At 36.2% G+C, this 27,995-nt stretch overlaps 2 protein-coding genes across 7 annotated transcripts; both read left to right on the forward strand.

Annotated features, from left to right (window-relative positions):
- The first annotated feature begins 1,215 nt into the window (after positions 1 to 1,215).
- LOC127068970 (rRNA methyltransferase 3, mitochondrial) lies at positions 1,216 to 2,881 on the forward strand. Of its 2 annotated transcripts, XM_051005484.1 has the most exons (5): positions 1,216 to 1,360; positions 1,459 to 1,616; positions 1,687 to 1,925; positions 2,076 to 2,231; positions 2,316 to 2,881. In XM_051005484.1, exons 2-5 carry the CDS (start codon positions 1,477 to 1,479, stop codon positions 2,855 to 2,857), a joined length of 1,077 nt encoding a protein of 358 aa, XP_050861441.1. In that variant the 5' UTR covers positions 1,216 to 1,360; positions 1,459 to 1,476; the 3' UTR covers positions 2,858 to 2,881. The 2 variants fall into 2 exon arrangements, with proteins under 2 accessions (XP_050861441.1, XP_050861440.1); XM_051005483.1 differs by having other exon boundaries at positions 1,253 to 1,616.
- Positions 2,882 to 3,285: 404 nt separating this feature from the next.
- Positions 3,286 to 27,987, forward strand: LOC127068974 (microtubule-associated protein Jupiter). 5 transcript variants are annotated; one of them, XM_051005493.1, is made up of 5 exons: positions 3,286 to 3,717; positions 21,633 to 22,045; positions 23,683 to 23,706; positions 25,598 to 25,681; positions 26,503 to 27,987. In XM_051005493.1, the coding sequence occupies exons 1-5, from the start codon at positions 3,677 to 3,679 to the stop codon at positions 26,688 to 26,690; spliced, it is 750 nt and encodes a 249-aa protein (XP_050861450.1). In that variant the 5' UTR covers positions 3,286 to 3,676; the 3' UTR covers positions 26,691 to 27,987. The 5 variants fall into 5 exon arrangements, with proteins under 5 accessions (XP_050861450.1, XP_050861452.1, XP_050861449.1 ...); XM_051005492.1 differs by lacking the exon at positions 3,286 to 3,717 and adding an exon at positions 11,571 to 12,134; XM_051005495.1 differs by lacking the exons at positions 3,286 to 3,717; positions 23,683 to 23,706 and adding an exon at positions 11,570 to 12,134.
- The last annotated feature ends 8 nt before the right edge of the window (positions 27,988 to 27,995 follow it).

Genomic DNA, 27,995 nt, shown 5'->3' on the forward strand with positions numbered 1-27,995 from the left:
TTGCAGGAGCAATAGCTCTAGTTAATATTCTTGACACGATTATAAGATACTTGGAGTAAATATAAATGTCTAATTTCTTACAGTAGTTCTTACAATTTTACGTTCTGACATTTACTTTTTGATATTATAATATATATAGGTTGATATCACAATTTATACAATCGTAATTGTGTTTGTAATTGTGATAATAATCGTGACAATAATCGTGACAATAATCGTGACAATAATCCTGATCGTGATCGTAGTTGTAGTCGTAGTCGTAGTCGTAGTCGTAGTCGCAATCAGAATCTTTATCTTAATATTAATCTTAATCTTAATCTTAATCTTAATCGTTGTCAGAATCTGAATCAGAATCGTGGTCGTTATCGTGATCGTAGTCGTAGTCCTAGTCTTGATCGTGATGGTGATCGTGATCGTGTTGTGATCGTAGTCATAGTCGTAGTCGTAATCATGATTGATGTCGTAATCGTTGTTGTAATTGCAACGTAATCGTAATAGTAATCAAATGTAATGGTAACCCTAAAAAAGATTTTATACCTTGAGGCTTTACATAATCTATGAAATTATAATCGTATAAGTATATTTTATAAACTTTTAAAATCCATTAAAGTGAAATTAAGACTTGAAATATTTATTATAAAAGAAAATAAAAAATAAATGATCAATATAAAATGTTAGACTGTAAGCGTACAAATATATTTTATGTCTCGATATTTGATATAAAATGTAAAATTTTAATCGTATAAATATATTTTATTACCTTGACTTTGTTATATGTAAACTAAGAAACTGTAAATGTATAAATATAGTACAAAATCTTGACGTTTTACAAGAACCGAAATTGTAACAACAAAAGGCAAATAAAAATGGCTGTAAAAGTACTTGTCATCGTGTTACGTGTATAAAGAAAATTCCCTATTCGAAACATGTTATTTTTGGTTTGAAAAGTTATTAGGCGGGAATATATGAATTTACCCGTATTTCAGTCAATGCTTTTCTTCTAATTTCTGCATTATTCTCTGCATTATTATTTATTTGTTTATTAAAAAATTACTTATTTATTACATTAAAAAATTAATTATTTATTTTATTAAAAAGTTATGAATGAAAGTTTGAAGATATACGTCTTAATCGCTGCCAATTTATTGTCAATTGATTTGAAATATACAGGAAGGGACGCTATTCATGAAAATCGTTCAAACGCGATAATTTCCGCTTTATTTATAACCTATAAATAATTGTTAAAGGTTTTGTGAAATAATGCTGTTCAGTATAAGACAACTACACTTGAGAGTGATTTGTAATAGAAAAATTTTGGATACATTTATTGCTAAATCTACAACAAATCTACAAAGAAAATGTAAATATACTAGATGGGCACATCGTAAACCAATTGCAATAGTGAATAAAAATGAGTTGTTTGATGATCAAAATGTGATTGATACAAAGATATTACAGAGAAAACGACAGAGTATTATGGTCAGAAAAATTAAATCACAAAGTAAAGTTTCTCCAAATGAAGAAACTCTTTTAGATAAGGATACTGATAAAATGAATAATGAAAATGGATGGAGGAATCGTATCATCAAACTCAAAGAAAATGATAGTATTACTAGGTCAATATACAATATATAATATCATAGTGTCTTAATAATAAAATGATATACATATATATCTTTTCTCTAGGTCTTTAATGATAAATGTAAAGTCTCGTAAGAAACGAAAGAAGAACGATCAGATTCTTCTAGAAGGCTATCGACTAGTCAAAGATGGGATAGAAGCTGGAGTAAAGCCCAAAGCTATTTTTTTTTCAAGATTATCTGAGATTATGAATTTAAATTTGCAAGAAGATGTTAAATTATTTCAAATTCCATATAAAACAATACAATTATGGAGTAATTTAACAACTTCTCCTGGAATTATAGGTAGGTTTATATCACTATCTAATTCAGTGTTATACTAGTAATGTTATATAATTACTACACGCACATTAATTATACGTAAAATTATATTTAGTAAGTGCAAAATTACATAACAAGCATTGAAAGAATTATGATTTTTTTTTAATCATTAAGGTATCTTCCCTATTCCTGATACTGAAAAAATAGAACCTGCACCTAATGCTTTGCCTCTTACAATTATCTGTGAGAATATTCGCGATCCAGCAAATTTAGGTTCTATAATCAGAATTGCTGCTGGTGTTGGATGTGAGAAACTAATTTTATTAAAAGGTATATTATATGTTATTTTTAAAAACCAATGTACATCTCCTATAGAGAAAAATGGAATTCATAGTTTCAAATATATTTTTTCAGGATGTGTGGATTTATGGGATATGAAAGTATTGAGAAGTGCAGTTGGTGCACATTTCAGATTACCAATATACCAATCAACTTCTAATGATCTTTCATCATTCATATCCGATGGAATGAATGTTTTTGTTACGGATAACAATGCAATATATAATACAAACAAGGTTTTCAATACCTTTAATTCAGAGACTAAGTATTCCATTTCTAAGATTTATGAGAATTTTGATCTTCAGAATATGGAATTTCCAAAGTCTGATGAAAATTTAAAACAATCTGAAATGAAGAAAATTATAAGGACATTAAAATCTCTGTTTCCAATTCTTCCATATTACGCTATTGATTATTGTACGAACGAAATTGCACTTGTAATAAGTGGTGAAACAGAAGGATTGAGCCTAGAAACGCTTAAATTGCTGTGGGAAAAACGAGCCGTACGTGTGAATGTACCTTTATTAAACAACGTCGAAAGTTTAAATGTCGGTGCGGCAATTGCTATAATATCGTTTGAAATTCAACGACAGATTGTATTTAAGCAAAGAGAATAAATTAATAATTTCTATTACGATCAATACCGTATAATTAACTGTATATACGAAACCAAGATTATTTCATTTTACTTTATTGATTTCGCATGCGCCAAGCGCTGAATGTATATATATATATATACACATATGTGCATTCATATATAGACACATATATACGTTATATAGTACATATGTCATATGTACATATATGTGTTTATACACCTATATATACATATATATATTCGTTCATTGACCTTTCAATTTTAGCGTCTGATCGATGTTTCCCTAAAATCACAAAATACTCTATACATGCGTTCATGATTTTAGAATGTTTCTAGATCTAGGGAAAAATTTCGTTGACATTGGCGAAACATCTGTTCGTACGGCACTTCACCCCTTTCTCCTCGCGTTTCGATATATTCATGTGCATAATATTGATTCCCGAGTTTTCAGAAGTGGGTGGGGGCGCCGGTTTTCGCGAGAAGAAGGACAAGCAAGCCATTGCCTTCCGTCCTTTGTGCATCGTATCGCGGAAACGTGAAGTGCGCGCGCATATTCCGTGTGCAACGCGTGCGTGCATGCAGAGATCGTTGAATGAAAGAGCGAACAACGAGAGATAAAGAGAAAGAAAGGAAGAAAGAGAAAGAGAACAAATAGTGAAAAAAGAAAGGAAGAAACGAAAGAAGAACGGGGCGGTACGTATGATCCAACTCGATGTGTATCGTCGATCGTTCGTAACGAAACGCACTGACGTATAAATATCTAAACTGCCAACGATATCTACAAAGAAGAAAACGACTAACAAAGGGAAAGGGCGAATTTAACTCGAAAGGGAGAAAAATGTGGGCCGGCGAGGATCAAACGCAACGTTATAAAACCAGGTTCGTTCTTTTTTACTTCTTCTATCTATTATCTTTCAATTTATTATTGTGCGTTTCTTCGTATTTTTCTGCTCTTTTCTTTCTTTCTTTTTTTTTTTTCTTTTAACCAAGATTGCGTACGTTATTTTCTTCGTTTCTCTTATTTTTCTTTTCTTATATTATTTATGTATTTTTTTTTCTTTCCCCTACAATGGCCGCGTTGCGACGAGAGTGAATTTCTCGCAACTCGTAACGTCGACGGTTTTGAGATATTTTCTGTCTTAACCTATGCATTTTGTTCCTCCTTGTTTTCTGCCATCGATCGTTTTCGATCGTTGAAACGCCGGTGAAATCTTTCTCTTCGTATACCGCACACCCCTTGAATTCGCGCTCGTTATTTCTGCTGGCGTTCGAAAGGAGACAACGGGCGTCGTGGAAGGGATATGTCGCGTAGGCATAAAAGTGAATGTGTGTATTCTGGTGTAGAATAACATAATAAATGTTGAAATTTTTACATCGACAAGTGTCATCGTTAATAAAGTGCTGCAGCATGACGGACTGTTGCATAATGAACATATTAAGGAACAGTTTTTGTTTTGTGAGTAAGTTATGTTTTGTATGATAATCAATTTTCCTTCCCAATTACTTTTGTGTTTTATTTCTTACTAGATTGTACAATTCGATAAGTTACAATTCACTGATTTTGTTAGGTTAAAGAGAAGCAACTTTCGACTTGGAACCAACTGGAACGAGCGTCAGTATGAATCGGTGCAACTGCGCAACGTTTGAATTATATCATCGGATCTTTGCACCAATGCATTTTACTTTTCTGCGAAAGGAAAGAGTACGGAGATCTATATGGTAGTAGTGATTATAGAATTTACTCTTCTATAATTTTGTGTATATCGTACCTTGATCGATATTATTTCATTTGATTACAGTTGTCATCGGATTGATGTCATCCGAATGTTATCATCGAGTTGGGAATGATAAGAATTGTAAGAAGTTCTTAATAATGATAATGTAATCTAACTTTCTTCCATAATAACATTATTTTATTCGCGTAAAGGGAAGTTAGATTGGCTATTAAATAAAAAGAAGATTGCAAGGATGACGTGACACAGAAAATATTTCAAGAATGAAAGGATAAACTTGGAAAATGGCTAAACCGAATGAAAGATCAGTAATTGGGGCATTGTTTATCTGACAAACAGGTAATACAATTCCAAAACAGTAGAATGAACGAACAAAAAAGCACAATGACGTTGTACAAGTTTTAGTTACATCTTCGATGTCCTTTGTTGCACTTTATTCGATGTTCTGTGTAATTTTGAAGTCGCTCCTAATAAGATTTGATTTCGTTCATTATCCGATAACATCGTGTTGATACGTATCATTGTATTTTGTTAAGCCTGTTTGTATATCCTAAGATTCTCTGTGCACTAAATATTATGTGTCTATCTTATTTCATTTTATTTTTTATTTATTTATCGTATCTCTTCGTTACATCTTTTTTTTTGTTTTTTGGAGAGGAGCGAGATAAAATGTGATAAAAGGGAAGTCTCGTTGGCATCGTAAGATGGAATCGCGTTATCGATAGAAAGGTCTGTTTTAATAACTAAAGTATAAGAGATAAGAAATGATTCATACGACGCAAATAAAAGATTTCGTCAGAAACGTTGTGCGCTTACATTCGCTCGCGAATATGTATGTAGAGATAGCAGCTTGTCGTGAGGCATACACAGTTCGTTGCGGAGCAGAACGGTGAACGTACTGCAATGTTCAAAGTCAGGCTGTGCTACTTAGAGATAGTGTCGAGCGATTGCGGTTACAGCACAACCTATCTCATAGCAGGTTGCTACAACATCTCTTCATTTCACGCTCCTTCCTGTTCCGCAATTCATCTAACGAGCGCCATGTGGCCACATACCTGATGATTTCCCTCTCTCCGAAAAGTCCTCTTCGTCCATTTATGAAAAAAATCTATGCGAACATCATCATCGTGATCATAGGTTTTGTCTTTTAAAGTAACATCGACTTTTGCTTCTCTATGTCACAACTCGAAGACCTTTTGAATTTACATAATTCATTTACTATTTTTTTTCTGTATTTTTACATCAACTATGTATACGAACGATCAAACTGGTTATACTTTCTTTTTCTTTCTCTTTTCTTTTCTTTTTTTTTTTAAATGTTCAATTCTTTCGCTTAACTCAAAGGAAAAGTTTCCTTTTCCTCTCTCATTTATATATATAGATTTCACCGTCGGTGATGGAAAAAGAGGAAGGAGCGAAAGTAAATACGACATCCTCGTCGATTTCGTGACACTCCTCTGGCTTTCTTTGCACGTGCATCGACACGCTCGATAGCTCCTCTCTTCCGTGCTTCTTCGTTCATAAATACTGGAGCTTCTTAATGAAACGTTTCCGGAGCGTACAATCCTATCAAACTTTCCAAATGATTTCAAGACTGTTCCGCGGAAAGATAACGTTTGAAAAGAAATAAATAGTCAAGAGGGAGAGAGAGAGAACGAAATATTCTCAAATATGGGCAGGTGGAATAATACGTTAACGTAATACGTTGAAAAATAAATTTAGTTTAGAGTAGTTTGTGTCATGGTTCTTGAGTGATATTTCTGTATAGTTTGACGGAAGTAAAACGTCAATTATCTTCCAGTATCTTTTTCCTTCTCTCTCTCTTTCTCTCTCTCTCTCTCCCTCTCTCTGTCCGTGTCTCTTTCTCTGGCTCTGTGACTGTCTCTCAAGATAAGTATCTCTCTTTGTCTGAGAATAGAGTTCAAGTTTTTCGAAAGGGTAGACTTTTGTGCGAGACACTAAAGCAGCTTTTAAATTTCGGATTAACGTGGAACAAAGGAATATCTTGGAAACGAAGAAGGAGATCAGACAAACAGGGTGTCTGGCAACTCGTTTACCACGTTCATTGAATGGACTTAAACGTCTTGGAAAGGAGAGTCGAGTCAAATAGAAATTTTTTGTTTAAAGTCTTGTTCGATAATTTGTGCATTAACCATGACCATTCAACATTAGATGCAAGTGGCACGCCAACTGTGTTACTCCAGTAACTTCATCGCTCTTTTATTTCTTTCTTTTTTTTTTAACTATATAATTGAGAATTTTTTCAGATCTTAGCCAATGATTATTTTCAAAAAGAGCTTTAGACTTTAATCTTCAACGATTGTGAAACTGATCGAATTCGCATTGAACATAACAAGATCCATGTATGTAATTAGCTCGATTTCCTTTATATACGATCAATGCTAAACGTTCGATATATCGAGAATATTATCTCCGATCGAACGTTGAGCGTCCGTTAATGTCAATCATGTACCGATTGACATTGACAGACCAACCATTCTTTATTGTGATTCAGTTTAACGATTCGCTCTATTGAAGCATAACGAAGGCTATCTTTAATCGGTCCTTCCTGGTGGTCTTAGGAGAAACATTTACCGAGTATCGTCATCAAAGATTTGGTGAATCTTCTGTGTTCTTTTTTTATTTTTTTTTTAATAATTTTTTTTTTTAATACCACCAATGTCACACATCCTTTATTGTATATTTAGATACACGCGTAAAAAGTTCATTCATTTAATGATAATCCATTATAGTTCTTCTATGAAAAATTTAGTGGCAATCCGTTTTATTCCATGAAATACTTACACGTTACAACCTCGAGCATAATCGTAAAAATAAAATAACAAGGATTCCTACGGCTTGTCTAATGTTAGCTCACAGTATTTTAGTTTCGTGGCTGCTGTCTTCCTTTTACCGCACTCGCGAACGGTGCTCACCCTGTGTGTAAACCGCTGCACGTCCGTTCGAAACGGAAATCATGTGTAGAACCGCATTTCGGTACCGTTCTTCGCGAAGAAGAACCTTATAATGCTCATTACGAATGTGATCTTTATTTATTGTACGAGCAACTTATGTAAATCTAGATTTCATTAAATTTACCTTTCTGATATTTACCTACACGCTCTACGTAGAATTTTATCGAATCTAACGAAAATTAAAATTTAATTTATTCGAGTTATATCGTCAAAGAAATGATCTCTAATTGTGGATATACGACGTAACAATTTTGTACGATTAGAAGAAATATATTTTGTTAGAAAAATATTAGACCGCCGTAACAGTGATAAACCTTTGTAAAATGGACAAAAATGACGTACGTACGTACGTTATCTAAGGAGATTTCGAATGATTCAAACGTATTCGACGTAGAACTCGAAACTATTTAATCGGACTATAAAGTCTAGCATTATAGATAGTGCCAGACAGACTAATTAAGCTAACGAGGGTGGAATAATGTTGCGATTATTTAACGATCTTCTCTTGCCCGCCTACGATCGGAAAGAGAGAACGTAGATTGTCCTTACGTGTCTCATTGGCTAGCATAGCGACATCAGAAACAACTTCCACAGCAAGCAAATCGTTCGAGCTTGAATCCTCGCGAGAGGGATATCCGTGGGACTCTTGGGAGACGAGTCAACAAGAATATGTATTTTCTTTGTCGGTTAAAAACGAAATTATCCCAAGAAGAAGAATAAGAAGAAAAAGATTCGTACTTAATTTATGGTCGACGTTACTTCGAAACCCGTTAACACGTTAAACGTTGAAGTTCAACGAGAAAAACGATTGATTACATCCTCCGTGAAGAAGGCTTATCAGACTGGATAACGTCCGAGAATAAATTACAAAGGTTTAGAACATTTTTCTTGGTCGTAGACTCGGTCGTAGAGCCTCAGTCAATGGCTTCCGTATTTAACAAAACCTGTTCGACTGAAACGGACAAGCGTTGCTTCAGAAATAAATACGCTTACATGCGAAGACCTTGAACATTGTTTTGGAATCAATAACGTATACGCACAAGTCGAGAAGAGTGTCCTTTATTTTTTTTTTAAATAACGCGATCGGAAGAGGATAGAACACAGTCGAAGATTGGAAAGAAGCTTGAAAGAAAATGAAGAGGAATCCTTTTGTGGGACGTGAGAGCAATTCCATGGCGCCAAGGGAAGACAGCGGAAGTAAGTGCCGTCATACAAGGAGCACAGGTTTCCCCTCTTACCTCGAGAAGGTGTTGCCGAGGATTATCAAAGTGGTGGTAACGGAAGGTTGGCCTTCGTTAAGCTTACCACACTGTCTGTAGCCGGTTGCACTCTACCGAAACAGCAAACCAGACTTACTGCCTCGTGCATTTATTTTCTGGTAGGATTTGGCACACACGTATACCTCTGTGTGTTGTCTCTCTCTCTCTCTCTCTCTCTCTCTCTCTCTCTCTCTCTCTCTCTCTCTCTCTCTCCCTCTCTTTCTCTGTGTGTGTGTACACACAAGTCGGCTTTTACTTTTAGCCTGAATAGTTTTCCGACAAAATGCGGCATGCGGTTTTATATTCACAAAACCGGTCTACACACGATGGATAGTCGATGGAAACTATACAGAATTCATTACAAAAAAAAAAAAAAAAAAAAAGACAGCCGAATAAACAAATAGAGAGACTCTTTGGATCCACATTCGAGTTCTAATTGAATGAATTTCGTGGATCAATTTCTAGGGAAACTCGAGAGCTACTTGTGTCACGTGTTAGCTACACTCAAATAGATCGCTATTTAATTAGTTGATTACTCAAAGAGTTTAGAAACGGTCGAAGAAGGAAGGAAGGAAGGAAGGGTGTTTCGACCCTGCAGACATCCCACATGTCCTGCGTTGACGGAGGGCGTTGACAGAGGAGCTGCGCGACAACACCCCTTCGTTCTTTCCCTCCTCCTCCCTTCTTCCCCTCTTCGAATAAACCACTGAAACCCTGAAAATTTCGCATCGAGTTTCGTGCGAATGTATGAATAAAGGTGGAAGCCGTCCCGCGTTTATCCGCGTATCCACCGATGTGCAACTAAGGGGAACGAATACCTTCGTCTAAGGCGGTAAACGCACGCACGACGTTACTTATTCGAACGTCAATTTTGCATTACCGTTCGACGTTTTTCTTGCATCGTGTTTCCAGACTAAACGATATCGATTTGGTTCGATTAATTTTAAAACGTACGTCTATATACGCATCTGTATTCGTCATCTCTGTTGTGTCTTTTCATACGGCAGACGCCGTGTCCTCCTTTTTTTTCGTTCGCCTGTGTAATTGTTGATATTATTGATATAATTTTTTGTTTTCTCTTCCTCTTCTCTTTTGTAAATTCTACAAAGGCATATTTCGAATAGTAACCCGACGAAGTGGAAATTCAACGAGCTATTATAAATGTCTTTCGGTATCTATCTCTTTGATGCGTTGTTACCTTGCAATCCATCAGTCCGATCATTATCGTTTTAATGTTAGCTCATTACCTTCCTATGCGTGATATCAGGCGTGGCGATAGGTGCGTATGCACTTAACTAGGTGTAATGTAAAAAATCTTAGGTAATGACATCCGGCGTTGGACGTAAAATATGTAGTACGTCTTCGACCGGCAAGGAAATATTCACGTGGTTGGCTTAGTAACACGTGATTTTATTCCATCGGTTATCCTGTCAAAACTTTCTTCCGTCGTTCGGTAGTACATACCCTATGTGTATACGCGCGAAGAACGTGGCTCGCTCGCGTGTACGCAAAGAGGAAAAAGAAGGATCGCGAAAATGGAGGATGGTATATAAAAAGGAGAGCAGTTAAATAAGTAACCAAAACGTCTGCGAAACATCCAAAAGAAGGAGGAAAGAAAAGAGAAAAAAGAAAAAAGAATAAACGAATAATGCTCGATCGAATATCGAGGATTTAATGAATCATAAATACAGAAGGTATCGTTGAGCAACGCGTATCGTACGTCGAGAAAAATTCAATCGATACGAGAAGTTTGGAAGATTGGTCAGTTACGTATAAAATGACGTATAAAGTACAGCGATTCGTCGAATCTAGAAAATTATATTCGGACGAGTTGGTGGGATCGAGAGAAACTTTGTTTCCCCGATGATCGGAGAATCTCTTTCACCTGTAATGTATGAAAAAAGTATCTTTTAAAGTCGGCCATTCATCTCGAAGGATATAGAAAATAAATGCTAGCGAATAACATCTCGAATGATTATCGCCGCAGGACGTGTTCCTCGTTAGCAAAAGGATTCCGCGATCATCTCTCACGGAGCATACACGCGCGCGCACACACGTACGCGCGCGCAATTTCTCGAGCATCTTCCTAGCCGATGCACTTCTCGTTATTTTCGAGCGTGGCACGTGCGTGAACGTGCGCTCGCGCGCGCGCGCGCGTGCATCGGGGCTCGACGCGTCTGCAGGATGCATTTCCCCCCCACCCTAACTACAGTTCTTCTCCTACCATCTCTCCATGCGTCCCTGCAGAAGTCCTCTCCTCTCTCCGGTCTGGTTCGTCGAGCGTATTGATTGAGGTGAATGCACGACGTCGACGCCGACGCTATCGTCGACGCCATCCCCCTTCCTCGCCGATGGTGGGGGTGAAAGTGCATACGTCGACGCTCCAGGGGGGTGGTCTACTCCCGGCAGAGAGATGGCGAAACAACGCGGTTCCTGGTCCAAGTGACTTTGACGAAGAAGAGAAGAGAGAGAGAGAGAGAAATTTGCTCTGCTTTCGAGGTTTCAAGACTGCTTAGAAATTACAAATTTAGATCGCTAACGATGATTCAGCGTTGCATTAATATATAAGAATTTATGAATTACATAAATTCGTGTTAATTATCCGGATGGAAAATGCTAGAAATTAAAGGGTCGCGCGAGTAGAGAGCGATACACGAGAATGAGAGAGGGAGCGAGAGATAGCGTGTCTATATAGTGTAGTAGTGGGGAGGGGAGGTCCGTCCGAAGCGAGTGGTGGGGGGTACGCCGCTGCCGGTGGTATATACAAGCGAGATCCTTATTCGCCTGTCAGTCTCCCGTCGGCATCGCGACGATAACAGTGTTTCGAGTTTTGCGTATGAATTAGTGACCCGTACATTTTTTTCTCTCATTTTTTTTGTCCCTTTCGCGTACGTTATATCAAACGCGAGATTGTTTCTTTCTCCTCTCGAGAGTGAGAGAAAGAGAGAGAGAGAGAGTGAGTGAGAGAGAGAGAGAGAGAGAAAGCAGTCAAGGACTTTCTGACTCACTGGTGTCAGCGATATCGGGTTGTTGGTTGGTTGGGCGAACACGAACCCTCCCCTTCTCTCTCTCTTCTCTGCTTCTTCTCTCTCTCGAGCTCTCCTCCTCATCGTCGTTAAGGGAGCGGCTGCTCGTCGTCGTCGTCGTCGTCGTCGTCGTCGTCGTCGTCGTCGTCGTCGTCATCGTCATCGTCGTCGTCGTCGTCGTCGGTTAGGAAGTGGTGGGCGTCTTCTTCCTCTTCTTCTTCGTCTTCGAGGATTATACGTTATGGCAACTTACGCGGCTTACAGACACGTCGAACTCGACAACGTCGGTTACGGAAAGAAGAGGTGGGTTCTTTTTTATAGATTAAAATTCAGAGGGATAGACGGAGGGAAAGTGTCCCTCCCTCTTTTCCTCTATCTTCCGTTTTTTTTTTTTTTATACCTAGTTACTTCCATATCTCGACAGATCTTTGCGGATCGATTCTGTCCAAAGATATTTCTTTGATTAATGGAAATATATGAAATTAAAGATTGACGAAAAATCATTCAAACTAATATGTTTGTATTTAGTTTATAGTTAGTGTTAAAGTTGGATATGCATTCAAATGAGAAATTCGATATTCTTCTTTGGCACAAAATGGTATCAAAAAAAAAGAGAGAGAGAGAGAGAGAGAATGAAAAAAAAAGAATAATAAAAAAATAAAAAAGATTAAAGAGATGGTGGGGAGAAGAAGAAATGCGCGCGCTCGTGCCGATATTTCTAGTTTTCAAGTTGACCGGGAAATTCGATGTGGCAGAACATGTGTTTTGACAAGGAGCGCGACATTTCTGATCGATTTACATGTAGTTGCGCATACACTTTGGCTAGTATCAAGTAACTGAGAATGCTGCATTTTTGCTTGCGGTGTAAACGAACTCTGCGAGCTTACTCGGAAAATATTATCGACGAAATTTAAAAAAAAAAAAACGAAAAGAAATGAAATCAACCATAAGAAAACTGACGTGTATGATATTAGATTAGATTCTGAAATATTTCTCGTTTACTTTCGATAAGCGCTTTAATACGACTCGAATCGAAAGTTAATAACATTTAATAACGTATCCATATCTCGAGGTAGATGAAAGCAGTGATTATAAATAATAGTAATAATAATAATAATAATAAACAAAAAAGCAAAAAGCTATGAATTCCGTTAAACGATCCGTCGTCGTTTACATGCGAATAAAAGCGTGTTCTACGTTCTCGAGTTTGCAATTGGCCTCGATTTTTGTTTACGTATATTTTCAGGAAGTATGTATAGTTTATCGTTCAACTAACTATCATTAACGCTATATTAAATCGGCCGTACGTTATCGTTATTTCTTTTCTACGAACGGTAACCGCAGAAAAAGAGGCTCGAATTAATTTACCGACGAGCTCATAACGGCTTAGCAGCACCGCAAGATGAAGAATGAAAAAAAAGGAAAAAGAAAAGAAAAAAAAAGTAAGAATAAAAAGGACGAAGAAAAAAGGGCGATTAAAAACCTTCCGGGTGATTCTATTTGCTTGACTTTTGTTTGCGAGCTTCCGTGTAGGACATCAATTAAAAAGCAAGCTATACATTGAGAAAAGGAGTTAAGAAGACGAAGAAGAAGAGAAGCACAGCAGCTGGGTTTAGAAAGCGTGACCGCCGTTTTGTATCTTATCGTACGTTTTGCGTTCCATAGAAAGGATCAAAGGTGTCTAATTACCTTACTTTTTAGTTTTTCGATGACCCAGAATTCGAATATTAAGTCTGGCCATATAAGAAAATTATTCTTCCTTAATGAAAGGTGTGATGAAACAATAAGATTTTGTTCTCTCTCCTAACATACTTTTGTTTTCTAAATCTAAAACGAACGAAAAAAATGTAGAAATTAAAGATTTGTCTTTTTTCGATCGCTCGTGAAATTATTAGACAAATTTTTCTACATAATATCCTTGTTTATACAATCTTTTTTATTTCTTTCGAAAGCGAACAAGAAAAGATATCTATGGTATGGCCGAAAAAACGAGAAGAGGTATGATTTTACTCGTTAAACCGTACGACTTTCTCGCAGCGAAGGAAACGTTTCGCGACTATCTCTGTACTTTTCTTCGGGGACAATTACGACTTCGGAATGAAATCTGTGGACATGATAACCGCCTTGGACGAGTTTCATTCGTATTATAGACCGCTTAAACGTGTGTGTTGTTTGTACACAGGACTCTACGATGCCTTTCCGTAACACACATTGTATGTATTCGGACACACATACACGCACATGTACAATACTAACGTAAAATTGCTATTGGATTGCTATTGGAGATTATAGGAAAGTTGTAGCTTTTATTGTGTGTTACCAGTCGATCGAATGCAGTACGAAGTGCAAATGCACATACTTACGTGCTCTCTCTCTCTCTCTCTCTCTCTCTTTCTTTCTATTCGTGCGTGAAATCAAGCGCGATATTAACTCGTACGAAGAAACCTTCAAGTGAGGCTTTACAGAGGAATTCTTTTACAGGCTCTTCGCAAATTTACGATTCGCCATGGACAGACGGAAATCTTCATTTCCGTTAACCGTTTTTCGTCCTCCTTTCCATTGCCATTGTAAATATTACAAGATCTTTCTTTTCATAGGAATTCATATATATATATATATAAAATATATATTTCTTTTTTTCTTTCTTTTTTTTCTAAATACTTTTCATGTCACGCGACGAAGAAAGAAAATGGCCGATTTTAACGATAGTTACTTGCATATATCCAAGAGCTGATAATTCTCTAACGAGTTACATTGTCATCGTATATACATCGCGAACGATGATATTTAAACGTTCTTCGTTTTCCCGTTCTTCGTTCTCCCAGCTGATTCATCGTTAATAAACTCGAAACGATATCGAGACATGCTAAAAAAATTAACTGCTAAGTCATCCCTTGATTTCTACCATTCAGATTGATAATTATCGCTTTGTTAAGGAGCGATGGATGCGGTTACCGTATAAGCTCTCTGCCAATCAATAGGTTCTCTATGGGAACTTGGTATAATGATCGCTTTGTTTTTGAAATGGTTTAATAAATAGAAAGACGTATTGATTGTCTTGGGTCAATCGATATATATATATTTTTTTCTTATATAAATTATTTCTATACGAGGAGTCCCTTTTTTTAACGCCTATTGATTTTGTCGAACCTTGTACATTGGCCTAATCGCGAAAGAACATCTGTGCCATGAAACGAGTCAAAAAGAGAATATAATGGAAGGTGAAAGAGAGCAGTTGACTGCTGCAGTATTCTCTGCATCGTTGCAGAGAATTGTTCTAAAACGCCATATGTTGGACATTGTCGTGGGAGTGGACGGACGACTTCATCATCGACATTTATTGACGCCATACAAATAAGGATGTTGATAAAAGAAAAAGTCCTTATTCGAATTCTCTTTACGCTAGGCAAAAAATGAAGAAAAAAAAAGTGGTAGATAAATAAATCAATCTACTTTTGACGAGGTACGATCGCAGAAAAAGTTGAGATCGTTAATTGGGACGATCAATTTTAACAATCCAAATGGGTGTGCCAATTGTGCTCGTAAAATTTTTTGTCGAGGCTGCTCGATAATTAGTTGGTTTAAGATATCTCTTATCGATAGTTTATTTGAACGAAGTTTGGTAAAGCGTAGAGAAGTTTTTCGAGTAACATCGATCAAACTTAAGGTTTTATCTAGTATCATATACGTATAATTTTATATTCATCAATCAGATTTTTTCTTCTTTTTTCTTTCTTTTTTTTTTTAGATCACCCGCGACTCGTAACGAGAATTAAATAACGTATTCCGCTTATCAATAAACGAATAGCCTAGCAAGAGTTGGAGCTATATGTCAGTCCCAGTATTATTATTGTGCGGTCATCGAGCGGGCAGCACAAAACAACGGCTCTTTTGTCGCGTGGTTCCACGTGTAAAACGAGATAGGCCAGAGTCTCGTGTATCCGTGTCCGTCGAAATATATCGTGTTACATCCAATGAGACTACCATCCGGATGTGGCGTTCGAAACTCCCTCTTCTAGCCCCCACTATACTTCCATCACCACCACCACTACTTTGTTGACTAGGAGGAAAGAAACGACGGGGTTAGTCACCCCCGCCCTGTGGGTTAGCACACGCGTCGTGGCACCGTGCTCGACGAGAAAGGGTGGATTTGCGAAGCTCCGAACGACACGTACGTGTGTATGTGTATTGCAGCCATTGGCTTCGTTACTCTCTCTCTCTCTCTCTCTCTCTCCCCCTCTCTTTCTCTTTCTTTCGCTGTCGCGTTTGTCAGAGTGAGCTTTCAAAAGTATCTCTGGCCACTTCGCAGGGCTTCCTTGAAGAAGAAAAAAAAACGGATTTTATCGACATGGCGCGTGGCTCGTAGAAGCCACTCTTTTTAATAAGGGTGAATGGGGGAGGGGAAGCGAGACAGAGAGAGAGAGAGAGAGAGAGAGAGAGAACCTTGTCAAGTGACCATCTCCTGTTTTAATGAAGCAACATCGAACGAGAAGATCGTCTTAGTCTTTTCATGTCTTGTCTTGAGATTAAAGAAGAAAGAAAATAATTAAATAAAAATATCTTAAGACGGTACGATAATGAACGGGAAATAATTTAGAAAAGTGACGAAAAGTGGTGACAAGTCGGGAGAAAAAGAAACGAGAAATATTCTTGTTGAGAGGACTGGAACGGAGACTATCGAATGTCCGGTTACCACATCAGACTTTATGACAATCAATGATCATGTATCGGCGTATCAAAGGGGAAGTATCGGATCACGCTGAAGATGAGATAGTAATGAGAAAAAGGAAGATGCGTGAGTCGAGTTAAGGATAACCGGATTATCAATTGATCGACTTTTTTTTGATCCCTTTAAACCTTTGGATAATTTAGTAGATACAAGAGTAAAAGTGCAAAGTGCAAAAAAAAAAAAAGTGAGAATTATAGATCGCTTACAAAGTCCACAAAATCTTTGTTGTACTAATTCCGATCGAGTTCCTTTCATATTTGATTAACTATGAAACGTTGCGTTAACTTTAACATTAAATGGAGAGGAAAAAAGGAACAGAAAAATTTGTTTAAAATAAAAGAAGAAACTTCTAACGGACGACCTACTTCGTATGGCAATCAGGAAACCTTTTCTTTTTCCCAGCGATAAACCGATAAACGTCGACGCGTAATATCCGGTTATAGATACGAACGAGATGCAAACGATCGTCGCGATGAGACGCGTGGATTCTGAATTATTTAGAAAAAATAACAAAAACGATAGGAGTATCGTTTCAATTGGCATTAGAATATTCAATAGTTTTTCTCGAATTAACACCGAGCCGAATGGCTGGAATTTATTCGAATGTCGGCTTTTATTAGATCTTCGAGGGATCGTCCGTTTAATAACATGTTAATTGATAATGATGTTAGATTAGATTCGGAAAAAAATAAATAAGATATATCTCGAAAAGAAAATATGAGAGAAGAAGACGGAGACACGATAAGAAATATCGATCGAAGAGCGTGGAACGTTTTAAGAGACAATAGAAGAATTAAGTGGCATGACTCTTTGCGTGGTGTGTCTTGATACGGCCGATTACGCCATAGACGCCATAGGCGAGGTCTTCTATACGCACCACCCACATCCCTAGTACCTGGTACCATCATATTTATAACCTCCGTTCTTCTCTAACGTTATAGCCAACTATTCTTTACATATTTACGTGCTTCTTTCGTAAATGGACCGTGCATTTTACGGTAATCATTACCTTCCATTGTCCTAGTGGTAGCGTTATTACACTTTAACGCTAGTCTGAAAACCTTTGTTTTCTAAGTGAAATTTCAAAAAAGAAAAAGAAGAAAAAATCATAATTAGCAGAATAATCTATTGTATTCTCAAAATAAAAAATAGCCGACTCATACAAGATTCTTGATATTTTTTAGAAAGTTTGCATTTCTATGAAAAACGGGTTATTAATCGATTTTTTTTTCCAAATTAAAAACAAGTATAATCGAATAGCATGAATTCTCGAATTTAAACGAAGATCTCGAATTAGCCAGCAATCATGTCATTTTTCAAGGAGACTGTTTAGGTATCGGAGGTTGAAATCGAGTACTTATTCGGAATGAAATAGGTCGAATTAAGTCAGGCTGATGATGACGATGACGATGACGATGATGAGGATCGATCGATCGTTGTGTGGTTAATCGGGCCGAACGTGGGTGTAATTGGCCAATTAGTTAATCCCTGATAAAAGTTTCGTCGTGTATCATTAGTCCTTCACGATTCATTACGAGAGATCTTTAACTTGCATCCTGGCGAATTCTTGTTTATTAGCCTGTTACCTCTTATTAAAGGGAACTCATGTTATCATTATCCGTTCATAGTAAATCTAATTTACGTAATTAATCGTCAGCTAGGTAGATCATCGATCACGAAAGATTTAATATGAAAATTATGGAAATTATTCTCAGAGTTATCATCTTGTAATTCGTGTACTACAAGAACGTTTGGATTTATTCGGAATAGTATAGAAGGTATAGAAACGTTCTCAAACTCGGTGAGACTGTGGCAAAGTACGATTAACTCTGGCCGACATAATTCTCGTACCGCGACTAGATGAGTAACTACATTCCACGGAAATTCGCTGGGCGTCAATGACACCAGTGAACAACATACTACCGACAATTAAACTCCACGTAGCCTTTTATTTTTTTCTACCCGAGAATTTTCTTCCTTTTTTAAGCAATCGCTATTTCTTTTCCTCTTTTTTCTTCTATCCATTCTATCTATCTATATATCTTTACTTTTATTGCAATGATTCATCGATCGGTCGTGCAAGTACATGTTGTACGAGATAGGCTTTTTAATATACGAAGAAATGATTTTTCTTTCTTTCTTTTGTTTACGGTAATATCACATTATAGATTTCCGGACTCTCTCAACGATGACACGTACAAAAGGTTATTGAGATGCCTAAAGTGATAGTTAACTTGTATCGACGGTAATGCTCGAACGCATACGTGATAAGATGTCTGGCCATTCACACGTACTCATTTTGTTGAATACGAAGTCGGCAGGTCGATAAGTACTATGCATCGCTCGTTGTATAAGGCTTTTGCTTCTTTGTTCTCCACTTTTTCTCATTTTCTCTCTCTCTCTCTTTCTCTTTGGTACAGCAATAAAACGTACCGTTCTTCGTCTAAAATCAAGAGGAACGAACATTGGCGGAAACTTTGACATATTCTCGCGAAAAAAAGAATCTTACTTTTCTTCTTATCTCGTTAAACTCGTCGATAACACTGTCACGTTATATAATTTTCTTATAGAAATCTGTAGAGCAACGAAGAAAAGAGAAGTTGGGGTTATAAAGGGTTAAAATTTTGTTTTTTTTCTCTCCATTTCTTTTCCTTTTTTTTTCTTCTTCAGAGTAAAAATAGAAACTGTAACAGTTAACGACTTTCTATCGTGTTTTTGTCTCGTTCGTACGATCGAAGTCAAAGTTTTTATGTAGCTTCTCGCGTTCCGCTTGCGTGACAAGATGGCTAAAAAAGGGGAGGTTGGAGGACGGGCAAGAGAGGGGTAAAAAATCTCTCTCTCTAAATCGGATCCCTACTTATTCGAGAAGATTCGAAAAAGAGGAATCGGTGAATGATCGATAATCGTTTTAATCGATTCCGCTTGAACCGAAACCAATGTAGCACGGAAAGTGTTCGGCCCTCGAACCGTAACCGATATTTTTCCGGTTTCCGTTCCCGTAACAACACCGATTGAGAATAACGGTCCTCGTCGAATGGTTACGGTTTCCGAAAGTAGTAGTACGAGGAAGCCGATTTGAAATAAGTCAAATGCCATCATGTTTGTAACAGGAAGAACAGAGAGAGAGAGAGAGAGAGAGAGAGAAATGCAAGAAGAATTATTAAATGCAAGAAAAGTTTAACCGTTATCGAACGTGATTGGCTGTTGAAAAGAAACGATGAAAAAAGAATCTTGAAATGGACGTATATGTGTACGTACGTAGGTATACTTATATTCATTTACGTATATACCTATGTATAATATACATTTTCTTATTATCCTAGAAAATAATCTCTCAATTATATTCTCTTTCTAGGCCAAGATAATCATTTTTCTATTGTTAAGACGATCACGAGATACCTCGTGACAAAGTTACATCGCTAACAAACGGCGATGTCACCGAAGATGACACAACGATTTTCTTTCCATTTTATTATCAAACTGATAATATATGTATGAATAACGATCGCCGATGAATCATGATTCGTTTAAACCATATAAAAACGTGTCTCGAAATTTTGCTAAACAGTAGAGACGCGAATCATTTGTTTTCTTTGTAATCTATAATCATTTCGAATATTTCAATGATCTTGATTTCTTTCACTTGGGCGCTATAGAAATAATATTCTAGTTTTAATTATATGATAAATGAGATAATAAATCTATAGGTACGCAAAACGATCGGTACTCCATTACGTATTTACTTTATAAGAACGAATCGAAGAGGCGTCGACATTCATCATACGGCATATTTCCCGACACACCCATCCTGTTGTTCTCACCATGGATTTTCCACTTCCTACGATCGAGAGATTATCTTCCAGCTCGAATATCGCTTTCGAGTTTAACTGTACTCGATATATATATATATATATATATATATATATATATATATATCGCTAAAAATAAGTTAAAAACTACATTTGTACTCCTTCGGTACGTGATTTATCTTTTTAGAAATTTATAGGAAGCTAATATTACACCTTAGCTATGTTAAAGAACATAATGGAAAAATTACGTTGTTATAATCTGATGGAATTCGATTAAAAAAAAACTATTATAATTATACATATAATCGTACATCTAGAAACATTCAAAAAACGTTTGAATCCAGTTCGAAAGGAAAAGGTTGCTTTTTGAAAAACGACGTCGCAACTTACTCGTATTTCTTTGAGGGTTGGAGAAACGGAATAAATCGCAAAAATGCATGCAATGTATTTCACGTGGGCGATGTGCCGTTGTAATTTCTAGCGCAAACCCAATCAATGAAAATGATGAAGTACACAATGGAGTCCTTAATGAGCGAAGGGTGGTACCGCGCATGTTGATGCTCGGTGTATTCGCGGAAGGAGGGACCGACGACGGATTGTTTTCTCATTGATTAAAATCCTTTTCAATGGGTCGACCGTGAAACGTTGAAAAGCGGTTGGTTGGTCGGCTAAAAAGCTTGCTGAGTTGTTTTCGACGGGGGGTCGAGACGAAAGTATTTCGTGCGTCTAATTGCAGTCGCTCTAATTGCGCCTCCCTCTTTCTTTTTATTTCCTTCTCTTTTTCTCTATTTTTTCCTCTTAAAAAAAAAAGAGGGAACGATGAGAGGGAATACACTAAGCTCGCTCGCACGCGCCACGACGAAGCGCGTGCCGACCCATCGAGAGAACCGTCGTCGTTGACTCGGTGGCTCGTTAAACGAAAATTAGAATTGATTTAGCTGCTAGATTGAACGGTACTCTATCTCTCTTTATTTTCTCTTACGCACGGATGCAATCACATGCAACCACGGCGCCGTTGCTAATGGCTGCGCGAGCCATCCCGAGTCATATTGCAATTTCTCTATTTTATGAGATTTAACAATTTCTTTTCTTTCTCTTTTCTTAACATCAAACATCTATCAAACGTATAGACGTGTAGGAATTTGAAGGATTTTAAAGATACATGTAATGGCTCGCTATCTATCGATTGTAAATAAATTATTCGTCCAAATTATTGTTCCTCCCAATTTTTATCGATCTATCAATTCTCCGATATTATTTTAGAGTTTTGAAGCCACCAGGCGGTGGGAGCAGCGACATCTTCGGCTCGACTCAAGACGAGACCAGTCCACGCCGCGTGAAGAATCACAATCAGTCTCAGCTTGGTAGCGCGTTATTCGGTGACGCACCCGATTCCAGCAACAACAGCAACAACGCGACCGGCAATATGGATAACAACGGCGGCGAGATTACACCACGTTCCGGCAAGCCCGGTAATGATTCATACAATCGCCTGTTTGGCCCTCCCGATGCCCCACCCACAACCCCAAACGCGAAAAATTACATGCGCAGCAATATACCCCTCAACGGGGATGATACAACGTCGCCCGCGAAAAGTACATCAAGCAGCAACTCGAGCTCGAGTATCGTCAACGGCTTTACCAATAGCAACAACTCTAACGTCAACGATATCACAGGTAAGGACATCGTCGTCCTTCCCTGATGGACGACCACCATCTTTCTTTTCCTCTTCCTCTTCCTCCCCCTCCTCGTCGTCTTCTTCTTCTTCTTCTTCTTCTTCTTCTTCTTCTTCTCTTTCTTTTTCTTTCATTTTAATCACGAGAGTATCTAGATACAGATGCAAGATACACAGACAGACTAGGACATTTCAATGAAAACCTTTCGTGCGAGTGTATAAGTATGTAAGTGACAAGTGTAAATGTTTCTTGTTCTTTGCCAATTTTTTTATTAACCCTTGAATGTTATCGTAGCTGACTTGTAACACTAATCCTTTGACTATTCGTTCACACGATCGTTGGTAACAACGTTATCATAAAAAACAATACTTTGCTATAAATGTAACGAAATTTACTTGAGATTATTAAAGACGAGTAAAAGAATTTTATTATCTCAATTTAAATTCGATTGTTATAAAATTTCGAAAGATAATGGTATAAGGGGAACAAAAAAGTTATATAAACAAGATCAGTCATTGTTATCAAGAAAACATTTTTAAGGGTTTCCATTTAAATGTCCCATCCTTTATGATAGTTACGCTCGTGTATTTTTTTCTTATCATTTATTATTTTTTTTCCGACGTAACGACTTCTTTTGTATTCCTACAAAGGGTCGCCAGATTTTCTTTCCCTCTCTATCTATCTATCTATCTCGCTTTCTCTCTCTCTCTCTCTCTCCCTCTTTCTATCTTTCTCTTTCTCTCCCTCTCTCGTTAAAATCAAGTAAGAACTTAGAAATGCACCAGACGATATGCTTCGTGTTTCATAGCGGTACTCGCTGTTTGGTAAAAAACTTACAGCAAGATATTTTATAGACAGAAAGAGAGAGGGAGGGAGGGAGGGAGGGAGAGAGATGGAAAATAAATTGCTTCGCTGAATAACGTATCTTGAGTACTTGTATCTGGACACTGCCGATTACTACTATACTATGTTTTTCGTCTTTCCTTAATATATATATATATACTTATATATACCTATATATATATACGAAGCACATTGTGGCATCGATTTACCTCTTTTTTATATATATATATATATAGAAAAACCTATCTTAAAATATGTGTCCGCGCGTTGCAGGCTCTTACGGTATAAAAATCGTATGTCACAAGTTGGTCTTCGTTGCTCCTTTTAGTGTTGTAAGCTAGAGATACTAATACATTCGAAAAGTAGAATTAGGATTCTTAACGCGTCGTCTAACGAAAACGTCAAAAATAAAAAAAAAATAATAATAAAAGAAAAGAAAATAGAAACAAACGGATTAAAGAATGTTAACAACGCACAAAAAATTGCTGTCTTTACAATGATGAAAAAAGATTTTGATCTTCGGGTGAAAAAGATGCAAGAAATTTTTCTTTCTTTTTTTAATGAAAAGAAAAAACTAGTTAAAAAGTTTATGAAGATTTATGAAAACGATGGAACTTCTTGATTGGCGATTGAAAATTTCAATTGATTATATTAGTCGACGTGGAAATATCTGTAGCATGATACTTAAAAAAATATATTTCTTTTTATTTATATAAATATATACGTACGCATATATATACATCTGATTAATAATCTAATAAAAAATGAATTTTCCTTAAACTGTTCGCAAGCAGCTTTTAGGAGAATCAAACGATTTCGTAAGTGTGCAACGAAAAATATTTGAGTAGACGATACAACAACATTGACCCTATTACACATATTCTCTTTCTCTCTTTTTCTATCCTTTTTTTTTTTGGTTGCAAATAGTCATAGAAAAGTCTACATATATAGTTTTGATTTGTCATACGTCATGAAAATGTCCTTTGTATTAGAAAGATATATATACTTGTATATTATTATCGAACAAATTTTTTATTCGATTTAGACCATATTTTTTTACATCGTAAACAAAAAATGAAACAGAGTAGGGCCTGCCACAGTAAACCGAAACACATATTTTGAGTTAGACAATCGATTAATAACTCGTCATCATTTCGCTTATGTTGTTTTTTATTTATTTATTTTTTTTTATTTTTTCTAATTGTTTTTTCATCTTCTTTTATTATTTTTTTTAGGCCATTAGTATTCGTAGTAGCACACATATCTATACGTTGTATCTTTATCATGCCGTTACAATCTTTGTTCTTCATTTTTAGATTTTCACTTTATTTTAGATTCTCTTCAGGAGAATGTAATAACACACGAACGATCGCTTGTAAATAATTTTACGCATACCTCGTATTCGCTGGCCTTTAAGAAATGATTTTACGCGATTAGTGAAAGCAAAATGCATACATACATACATATATACATACATACATATATATATATATTGTATATGTACACATATTCACGTTGAAATCTTATTAGCACAGCATCCGAGCAATTCTTCTTCTCCTTCTTTTTCTTCTTGTACTTCTTTTTTTGAGGATACGTCAATTTTTCTTCGCGTGCCATATTGCTCTTTTCCTTCTTTTTTCTTTCTTTTTCTTTTTTCAATCGATTTCTTCGAACAGCTGATCTTATCAAAGAGAATCACAGTTCTCAGCAGTATTGTCTCGATAGAACATTAGAAAGATCGTTAGAGAAAAAGTTCTTTTTATTTTTCGTATGTATTTGCATTGAAATCGATATCGTACGTCATCCGATCACATTTTTCTACTGACATGCGATTGATTATTTTCATTTTCACTTTTATTTCGATAACCAATCACATTTGGCTTCTTTCGCATTCACCTGCTTCTCATAGTAAATACACAAAATTAGAATCACAAGTTTCGTGTATCTGTTATCGTTCTCGTTAATCTTTTCGGACAGACGAGTAAAAGAAATGTTGAAGAAGAAAAAAACATTTTAATACAATGATCTTACGATAGAATTTTATCGATTATATTTTATAAATCGTAATCGAATGGAAACATAAATCTAGCAAAATGATATCGACTAGAACTTTGAATTAATTCCTAAATATCGAAAGAAAAACGATTCTCTATTCTTATTCTAATATTTTATAATATGATTCACTGATGGACGGACAAAAGAGTACAAGTCAGAATTATTAATTTTACAGAGGTGTTTGTATTGCAGAAATTGATAATATTTAAAGAAGCAATGTAAGATTAGATGTTGGACGTGAAAGTTGATAAGGTATGTCTCGCTCATTGAACTTAAATATATCTACGTACCATAAAAGAAGAACAGTAAATGTATAGAATATATTAGCTTATCTTATTTGTATAAAAATTTTTGACTGATACTCTTTTTCCCAATATATATATATATATATATATAATCTAATATTCTATTCTATTCTAATAATAATATTATTCTCTACTCGTCCGTACGAAAATGTCGCATCCATTAAACACTAACGTATGGGATGCGATTCTCTCTCTCTCTCTGTGTTTTGTGATGACGTTATCGATGATGCATGGTGTCGGTGATGGTGAATTTCTGGTACGTGTCCTATTGCTTAACGTGCGGCAACGGATATCTCTCGCTCGCTCTCTCAAACTTGGCGTTCCTGTTATCCTGTCGAAATCCTGGCAGGAGGAGCGTCCTGCATGCCGCGCAATCCAGTCACCGGAGACGGAGTCGACGTGACGCCATTGAGGCGCACACGAAGGTGTAGAGGTAACCTTTACATTTGCCAATTTTATTTCTCCTCGATATCATCACCACCATCGTTATCATCATCACTACCACCACCACCACCACCACCATTCTCATCATCATCATTATCATCATCATTATCCCCTCCCCAAATAGATTTCCCCATTATTTATCCGTGTTGCACCTTCATGCGTACTCCGAATAATATTCGATTTATTAGCCGCCATTTTGATTCTCCGCTTCTTTCGTCGTGGACGATAAAAGTGAGTTTTAGTAACGAAACATCGCGGGAATTCTTTTTTTTTCCTTTTTCTCTTCTGAAATATATATATATTTTTTTAATTAATTAAAAACAAGGGGAATCGTGATTGATTGAAATTAATTACGGTTCCTTTCGTAAGACACGGAAATGAGATTTTATATAATTGCGTGAACAATGTGATGTAAAATATGGAAAGGTACGCATAGATATTCGCTATTATTTTTTTTATGTACGAATATGTAGCTTCATATTTGAACCCTTAAATAATCTTCAATTTTTTTTTATACATATATCCTTTCGATCGGTATTCAAAAGAAATTTCATTATCTTGAAACAGAAAGATCAAAAATTACTTGTGCGAAATAATATCTCTTTCCTAAATGTTATAATATATACATATATATAAACTTATGTATTGTATAAACATTCTCTTTTAAAGATTTCGAACGATCCCGAATAAATCTTTAGGGACAATAAGGGAAACTTGTGTATGGATAAAGATAACAAGAATGCAACGCTATTTGATTAGAAATAAATTGGGAAAAAAAGAGAGAAAATGTCACAAAAATTATATTTACAGATGGTAATCCAGTAACCGGAACTGGCTATACGTCTGAGACACAGAATGGAGGTTCAGCGATGCAGAATGGAACAGGCAGCTCAAGTTCCAGCATAGGTGAGAAATCGAATGGCTCGTCGCCAACAGGAAAGCCAGCAGGAACTCGTACTCGCGTCCCACCGGGTGGATACTCATCTGGTCTTTGGTAAAAAGGGTTGGTCCATCTCTCTCAGCAGCAGCAACATCAATATCAGGATCCCGTTTCCATCTTAGAATGTGGACTCAAAGACAAAATTCGGCGTGTCAACGGTTGAAGAAAGGACAAAAGAGAGGAGAAAAATAATGATAATAATAAAAAGAAACACACACACAGGCTCTATCATCTTATTCCGACTCTTGTCGTACGTTTTCTGTAGCGGGAAAAAATGAATGGAACATGCAATAACAACAAAATTACATACCAACAAATGAGAAACAAAAGAAAATACTAGCCATCCATCCATAATTAATTATTCGATTTTGAGAACTTGCATAACTTAGCTGAACGAGTCAAAGAAAAGAAAAAGAAAAAAGGAAAGAAAAAAATTAATAATATTAATAATAATAATATTAATAATAATAATAATAATAATAATAATAATAATAATAATAATAATAAACCGTTCATCGATCGTTGATTTGGTACTCTCGGCTTATAGTTTCGTACGTGGAGATAAACTTAATCGTAAATTACTACTATACATATACATATATAGTACTTTGATAAATTCATCGAACGAGAAAAAAATCTTTTTGATTGTGTTATGACACGTATACTTACACATATACAAATATGCAGGCACGCATACACACACACACACACACACACAATCTCTCATTTTCTCTTTGTCTCTTTCTCTCTCTCTCTCTTTCTCTCTCTTTCTCTTCTGTTACTTTCTCTCGTTTTCCCAACTCCGATTTTCCAAACGATGCAACCCCAAATTGTCTACGTTATCATCTTCTTTATTTTCGTCTAATAAATATATTTTGGCCGAAAATTAAAACAGATAAACGAAGAAACGAAAGGCCTGCCTATCCTTCTCGTCGCGATCATTGCTTAGAATTAATACCGACTTAGTCGAGAACGCCAAGAAAATAATTTCTAGATAGTGGTGATTGATCTTCTCGATTGTAATGATCAAAAGTAATAATAATTAATTAGATCGCAATAGACGAGAAGAAGGCATAAGAATTAAACAACAACAACAAAAATATATAAAAATACACCAAAAAAAAAAAAAAACAAAACCAACTTATAATCTTCTCCTAAATATAATTAAGAAAGGAAAACTAAAAAAATTAAAAAATAGAAAAAAAATAAAAAAAAAAATAATACAAAAATAAGAACAACAGGAAAAAGAGTCGCAGTCGTCGCGGATAACTCCCCTCCCCCAGAGAACTGTGTACTAGAATTAGTCATGTGATAATATCTAAAATAAAAATACATGATGCGTTAAACCCATTAAACCGCTATA

Source organism: Vespula vulgaris, chromosome 14 (assembly GCF_905475345.1).
Source record: "Vespula vulgaris chromosome 14, iyVesVulg1.1, whole genome shotgun sequence".
Taxonomy (NCBI): Eukaryota; Metazoa; Arthropoda; class Insecta; order Hymenoptera; family Vespidae; genus Vespula; species Vespula vulgaris.

Coding starts and splice junctions, on each gene's coding strand:
- LOC127068970 (XM_051005483.1), top strand. CDS start 1,261: ATGCTGTTCAGTATAAGACAACTACACTTGAGAGTGATTTGTAATAGA. Junction 1,617..1,686: donor GAAAATGATAGTATTACTAG/GTCAATATACAA, acceptor TCTTTTCTCTAG/GTCTTTAATGATAAATGTAA. Junction 1,926..2,075: donor AACTTCTCCTGGAATTATAG/GTAGGTTTATAT, acceptor TTAATCATTAAG/GTATCTTCCCTATTCCTGAT.
- LOC127068974 (XM_051005492.1), top strand. CDS start 12,073: ATGGCAACTTACGCGGCTTACAGACACGTCGAACTCGACAACGTCGGT. Junction 22,046..23,682: donor TAACGTCAACGATATCACAG/GTAAGGACATCG, acceptor GTTCGCAAGCAG/CTTTTAGGAGAATCAAACGA. Junction 25,682..26,502: donor GCGCACACGAAGGTGTAGAG/GTAACCTTTACA, acceptor TTATATTTACAG/ATGGTAATCCAGTAACCGGA.